Source organism: Echinops telfairi, unplaced genomic scaffold, assembly GCF_000313985.2.
Source record: "Echinops telfairi isolate 266 unplaced genomic scaffold, ASM31398v2 ScPeMD7_7469;HRSCAF=8507_0, whole genome shotgun sequence".
Taxonomy (NCBI): Eukaryota; Metazoa; Chordata; class Mammalia; order Afrosoricida; family Tenrecidae; genus Echinops; species Echinops telfairi.
In genome coordinates, this window is record NW_022111372.1 from 29,669,334 (window position 1) to 29,676,737 (window position 7,404).

The 7,404-nt window shown below is 36.6% G+C and overlaps 1 protein-coding gene and 1 pseudogene across 3 annotated transcripts in view; one reads left to right on the forward strand and one right to left on the reverse strand.

The window, feature by feature from the left end:
• Positions 1-7,404, forward strand: part of DYRK1A (dual specificity tyrosine phosphorylation regulated kinase 1A) — a 125,762-nt gene that overhangs the window by 33,378 nt on the left and 84,980 nt on the right. For all 3 annotated transcript variants that reach the window (XM_004696935.3, XM_004696936.2, XM_045284523.1), the window contains exon 2: positions 3,913-3,997. In XM_004696935.3, coding sequence (XP_004696992.1) covers positions 3,988-3,997 — 10 coding nt within the window. In that variant the 5' untranslated portion in view covers positions 3,913-3,987. The remainder of the gene's footprint in view (positions 1-3,912; positions 3,998-7,404) is intronic.
• LOC101659047 lies at positions 13-564 on the reverse strand (annotated as a pseudogene).

The window sequence follows — 7,404 nt, forward strand, 5'->3', positions numbered from 1 at the left end:
AGAGAGGGGAGTTTATTTCTTGGTCTCTTCCTCCTTGGACAGAGTCTTTTGATCTTTTCTTTCCTGGCACTTGCGTGCTTCTTTGGTCTTAGACCTGCGGGCCTCAGCCTGGTCAGACAAGCTCCTTGCGAACCTGTCTGCCTTCAGCTTGCTGATGTGTTCCCTGAGAATCAGCTGATTCTTGAACACGTTCCCCTACACATTCAGGTACATGCTGTGATACTTGTAGCCGTCAATCTTCTTCAACTGCCTGTGTCTCTTGAGCAGCGGGCGCAGAATCCTCATCGTCCTCATCCAGATCACCTTCTCGGACATTCGAGCATTGACAAGTACCCTTTCGATGATGTATGCCATATGCCTGCCCTTCTGGCAGGCCAGAAGTGTATTTCCACAAAGGGCCTGAGAATGGATGGTCACAGGCCTGTGGAAGATAAAGCCATCTTTGATCAGTTTCTGGGAGTTGGCATTGGCACTTTCATTGGTCTCCTGAAGGCCCAACCAGATGTTCTTCCCACAGTAGAGAACGCTGGAGGTGAGCCTTTCCTGAGGCTTTAGCATATTCATGGATGCATCTGCCGCACCAAAAGGAAGACTTAAAATTTTTATAGCAGCAGACAGCTTGATCTTTCTCTTGAGAAGTGAACCATTGACCTTGTGTTTAGCAGCTCAGTGCATGCTTAGTCAAGGTTATATTGATTCTTCTCGTAATTTCGTGAGAAATCATATATTGCTATCTTTTTAAAGTACATCTCCACTCTTCCCATTTCCAAGGTCATTGGGATTGTGTAACCCCAGACCCAGGCTTGTCATCCTGATGTTCTTCCCTCTTGTCCAAGGCTTTAGTTTCATCTTCTTGTCAGTTTGTCTCTTAAAAATACTCTGGTAAAGGTAGCAGTCGATAAATGCCAGAATGAAATTTCTCTACTAGATAACCTTTGGGGGAGAGTTAGTGTCCCAAGTCCCTAAGTGGAAATGCTTTTTATGGTTAATTTATATAACCCGACAAAAGAGTGAGCATGAGGACTAAAATCAGACTGAGACACATCTGGATCCCTGATTTCTTGAGAAGCATCTTCATGTGTGGAAAATGGTGAACTTTGGTGGAGGGCCAGGGTTCACCAGCTGTAATGGTTGACCAGTTAATTTCTCAACACTTGATTTCTTTCTCAATTTGTGAAATGGAAGCAGCACTGTCTACTGAAGGGTAATAGGAGATGAAATGTGTTAACCTTGTGAAGTGTCCCACCTGAGTAGTTGGTTGGTACATAGTAAGTGTTCATATGAGTAGTGATTCATGAATTACATTTCTAAGAGGTTTTAGAGTCAGGCTATTTTGACATCTGTTTTTTACCTTTAGACTACGTTTAAAACCAAAACGAGTAATAAGTAAGCTGGTTAATTTCAAATAACTTTTAATAAAGAAAATTCTAATATCTTAATTGATTCTGCCTTGTAAAAAGTACAATTAGTATAAATAATGTGTATTTTATTTCTCCTGAAGCTATTTGTAGGTAGCATTGTTTTATAGTAATAATTCATAGGTGGAATATGATGTTAAGAGCTTATAGCAATTGATTATATATATATAGTTTATAGCTAGTTACTCTTCATGATCCATACTAGAGTTTTTAAGGTAGTCTATAAAGAGGAAAAATTGTTAGAAAACTCAGGCTTTATAGATTAAATGGTAAAATAATTTAATTTTGATTTAATAACTTGATTATTTTTATAAACAAAACGACGTTCTGTCTAGAAGTCCTGGATGACGCAAATAGTTAAGCACTGACTACTAGTAGAAAGGCTGGCAGTTCAGATTCACCCATAAGTGCTAGGAAAGATAGGCGTGGTGATCTACTTCCGAGAGGTTACATCCTTGTAAACCCTAAGGAGCAGTTCTGCTCTACACACTTGGGGTCACAGACAAAACTGATAGCAAACAACAATGTTTGTCCATTCATCTATAAATATCCATGGACCCCCGCCCCCCTCCAGGGTTTTACTTGATGCCATAGCAGTGTCTGAACTTGGAAATAGTTCTTCAGAAATGGGATATGGATTGTAGTTGATTCAGATGCAGCTAATTTCTAGTTTACAAGTGATTTATACATTTATGTAAACCCCAGTCTCTGGGCTTTCTCTTTCAACAAAGTATCTACTGTTGCTACTATTTGAAGTATGTACTTGGAGCTTTTAAAGAATACCTGTGAATTCAGAAGTAGAAGGAAAAAATCAGTAAAAGCAGAAATACTTTTGGATAGTAAGATTAACATCTATATTGTAACCCACTTGCCTGACATTTTTTTTTTCAGGGTGCTTGAATAGATTTTTTTACTTTATTTTTCAAGGCTGCTTGGGAGTTTTCTAAATAGAGGAGCCCTGGTAGTGAAAGTGCAGTGGCTGATGGTTTGTACCTACCAGAAACTTTGTCGGAGAAAACTGTGTCAGTTTTATTTCCAAAATGATTTATGGAGACCCTATGGGGCAGTTCTTGTCTATCTTATATCATTTCTATGAGTTGGAATTGACTAAAAGACAACAGATTTAGTATCCTTATTGAAACTGCAAATATCAGAATGAATTAGTACAACTGATTTCTGCCTAACTTAACTGTAACTTTATGAGAGTAGAAAACCTTGTCTTCTGCTGAGCAGCTAGTCGTTTCGAACTGCTGACTTTGTGGTTAGATGCCCAACACATAACCGCTATGCTGCCAGGACTCCTTTGGGAAAGAAACGATTAAATATAGCAATGGTTAGAATGCCACAATATAAATGTTAAAGGATTAGAGACATCAGGAATTGAGAAAAATACAAATATCCTATCATACTGTTTATCTAGATAAATGGAGAATCTAGAATTTGATACTCTCCTGTACTACTATATCCTGCAGCGTTCGTACAGCTCATCACTAGTAAATAGCCTTTGGAATCATCAGTAGTTTTTTTTTTTTTTTTTTAACTATCTTGATCTTAGCCAATATTGTTGCAATAGGGATATTCGTCAACTCTTTGCTATTAATTAAAATTCTAGATTGCCAATTTATAAATTAGCTTTTAACTTTTCTCCTTTGCTCTTAGTTGATAAACATGAGCCTAAGTGATGCTATGCTGTTGAGTGAGCATTCTGTTAACATCAGGACCAGTGGTTCAAAACCACCATCCTCTCTTTAGCATCTTTGCAGGTGTAAAGATTTTACCACCTAGGAAATCCTGTGCTAGAGTCTGTAGAGTTGAAATTAACTTGATGGCAGTGGGTGGAGCTTAGTTGGTAACAACAATGAGGTTATTTTTGTTTTCTCATTAGTCATGACATTTATTGGCCAATCACGAAGTAACAGTTGAAGTAGTAAGTTGGAAGTATTGTAAACGAATTACAGTATCGTAAAGGAAACCATTCTGAAAGCAAGTGGACTTACGGACTTGGCACAGTTAGGAGAAATATCTCAGAACTTAACTAACAAATTAACCTTTGCTCAGTCGACATGTTATCTGTTATCTTTAAAAAGTAACTCGTATTGCTTGCTTTGCTAGTAAGTAAGTCACTATGAAAAATGAATTCACATTTGTATTGATTTGCAAATTAATGCAGATTACAAAAGGTAGATTTTTAAAAACAAATAAATAATAAGACTAGTCGAATAGTCAACTTTTATTCCATACCTGAGTTTTTCATTGATAGTAGGCTGATATTTAAAGTTTTCGTTTGTCCTCATCATTAAATATATACATACATAAATGTTTAAAAATTGGTTTTCATTAATTTTAAGTATGTATAACTAAATCTTGGTAAATAACTTTGAACATTTGAAGTACTTTTATCTATGTTTGGGGGATTATAGCCACATTGTATATTCCTCAAAAAGGGGTAGTTGCCTTGCATCATTATCCTCATCGTCTGTTTTTCTTCACACAGTGTTAGAGTTTTGCTGCTGGACTCCTCCCTCCCTCCCCCACCCCATCAGGATGATATGAGACTTGAAAGAAGACGATGCATACAGGTGACTTATGTTTTGAAATACAGTAAAATTCTTGTTGTCTGAGAGAATGTGGGAGCTAATGGTCTATTTGGAATGGCTTGTGTTTTGATAAATATCCATTAGTAATGGTGGTGATTGGGAGTAGTATTTAGATCAGTAAATGCCAAAGATAGTTGGGGGGTCTTTGTTAAACTTGGCTGTGGGCTCAGCTTGTCAGTGTTATCCAATAATCGGAGGGTTACAGAGGTGTTAATGCAAACAGTTTAGTAATTGCTGGTGCTTGAGCTTTTCAAAAGTGGATTGTTTGGTTAATCTTTTGGTGGGAATTGTGTTATATTTCTATTAATAAAATAAACATACACCTCAGTGGCTGAGTGCTTGTCTTCTGCCCATCCTTGTTAGAATATAGCACAGAGAAGGGATATTGGTAGTGTATCTTTCATAGGACTCTGAAAAATAAGGGTATCACACTCAGTTGTATGAATCCTTTAAAAAAATCTGTCTCGTCTTTTATTCTTTTTGTTCCCTGACTTTTTGCTCTTCTCTTTGCTCTCTTCCTTGTTCCTCCCTCCTTTTTATCATTTGTATTTATACAGGACTATGAAGGCCTTGTAGAGAGGATTTTAAAAACTTTTATCGTTAACGGAGGTGATTTTATTTATACATGGAAAAATGGAGGCCATTAACATATGCTCCAACTTTTAAATGTGTATGTTTTCTAAAATCAGATCATCAGTGGTTCTCAACTTTCCTAATGATGCGACCCTTTAATACAGTTCCTCATGTTGTGGTGACTCCCCCAACCATAAAATTATTTTTGTTGCTACTTCATAACTATAATTGTTCTACTATTAAGAATCGGGCGACCCGTATGAAAGGGTCGTTCAACCCCCAAAGGGGTTGCAACCCACAGGTTGAGAACCGCTGATTTAGATTAACCAAATTATTTATATATAGAGATTCTATGAGTTTGTCTTATTTAATTTATAAACTAGTGTTTTAAAATGTGTCTTTTAACTAGAAGAGAAAGTGCATAAATCTTGAGTAGGTATCTAGATAACGTGGTTGGCGTAGCTGCTAACGATTTTGTGATTGGTTTTTGTTTTGGGTGGTCTATGATTCTCTTAGGAAAATGTTATATTTTACTTTAAAGTAGAATTGGAAAATAGAATGTTTTGGATGTACCATTTTATATGGAGAAAAGGGCTTTGAGTATATTTATAAATTGAATTATAGAACAATTATTTTACCTTCATGAGAGTTTAGCCATCTATAAGAATCTCCCGACTTTGGGTGGCTTCTTTCCACATGCACACAGACATGTATACCTATATACTTGTCTGTATGGATTAGAGGTGCACCATCCACACAGTCTGCCTGCGGGCTTGTTAAGGTCAACATCATGCCACGGCCAAATAACATCATTAGAGAAATCAACAGGGATAGAGACAGAACTTTTGGAAAATTTTAGAAATTTATGAAAAAATTTTGCTGAAGATAGAAGTTTGACCTTTTGGTTCAGGAAGGAGTTTCTCAGTATTTTCAGCTTATGGTTTGCTCCTTGGGCACTGTACTGCCCATTGGCGATTCCCAGTAGATGCTCACTTTCAGTTGAGGTCAGTAGAAGAACAAAATAAATTGGGATTATCTCATAGATTTATCCATGGTAGTATGGATCTTAGATATTTTCCCTCATGAAATTTTGAGGTGGCAAAGTTGATATTTTACTTTGTCCTCATAAAATAGGAAGGGTTCTAAAATTATCCATTTTTCTTGAATGATTTATGCCTCATGAGAATTAAACGCATAGATTCAGTTTATAAATGCTATTGGGTTAATTTTATGAATGTTAGAACACACACAAACATTTTACAAAGACTAGATTTACAATGCAAGCCAGTCTTTCTGATTTGACTTTGCATTGTTCAGAAGATACAGCACGCCCTTAAACATATATAATAGCTGTTGGTACATTTCCTGTTTTAAGAATTTGGAAGTTAATTTTATGTTAAAAATTATTTACAGTTTTCATAATTATGAATGGAGGCATTAGGTTTTATCCTGCATTTATTATACTTCAGTTGATAGAATGCTTATGCAAATTTGAAGACTTCAGCTTTGTCCTGGTATTCTTCAGTATCCTGACTTGTCACCTTCCTTAGATGTACTCCTGACTCTCACTCTCCTGCCAGCTCATTGATTTTAGAGGTGCTAGAGAAAACAGTGAAGTAGGCATTGACTGATGAAACTTTTAAAAACCCAAACTTTTAAGAATAGATTTTGACAGAGCACTTAAGCCAAAGACAAACTTTTGTGAAACTCACGTTGTACACAGGCGCTTAATTTTAGGGTTCTTTTTTGCATGTTTAAAAAATAGAATTCGAACACAAAGGAGGTAAAAATTGAGCTATCTTTTGATGTTTGGAAGAAAACTCATTTATGCAATAAACATTTATTTAGAATTTGTTTTACCACGTACTGTAGCAGGTGCTCTATCTAGAAGGATGAGTTTACATAAACTACCTTTCTTTTTGGGAGGTCTTTCCACAGTGTCAGGTTTATTGGAGATATTAGCATTCTGTATCTTTAAGACTCAAGAAACACATTTCATTTGGACTAGCAGATAGACAGACAGATAGATAGATAAATGGTGCATGGTACATTTTTAAGACTTAGCTATTGAGTGCAAGACATCTCATGTTAAAACAGGACACTCTCTGGTTGGTCACATTCACAGTGAGTATGGGACATTTAATGCTGTAGGTATCAGCACTTGTGGTTTTGTCTGCTTTCTCTCCCAAGTTTCTAGACTAAGGTAACTGCTTGCTGGATTCCACTCCTGCACATATCTGTTCTCTCTCCCACTTATTCCTGTTATAAGTGTACTAGTATTCTGGACACCTAGGAGCCACTCTTTGCCCTTTGAATCATGTGGTAACCAAATTCACTTTGGTGAGGATATAAAATCACTTATTTTTGAAAGAAAATATACTGCCTTAGAGATAACTGTGTGCACAAAGGCTCTTGTATGAAGAAACCTGCTTAACCAAGCATTTATTCAATTTATTTGAATCAGAGACTTCTCCTTTTTGTTTTGGTTTATACTTACATCTTCTCGTATATTATTTGGGAAAGGCGGTACCAGACACAGTTGATACTATTTTATTTGATTAAAATAGACTTCTTTAATCAGCAAAATAGTTTAGTTGCGTTAAAAAAAAACAGTGATAATACTAGTATTAAAATTTTGGAATAGTTTCAGATGAGACAGAACTACAGTGAACCCTCGCCACTTCGGCTTCGACTTCCGCGGCTTCACTCTATCGCGGTTTTTGCGTAACAGTGCATGCTCTGTCATTACTGCCACTGATTGGCTCATACTGTACACGCTTCTGTCTGCATCGCTACGTATCGGAGCTACGTATCAG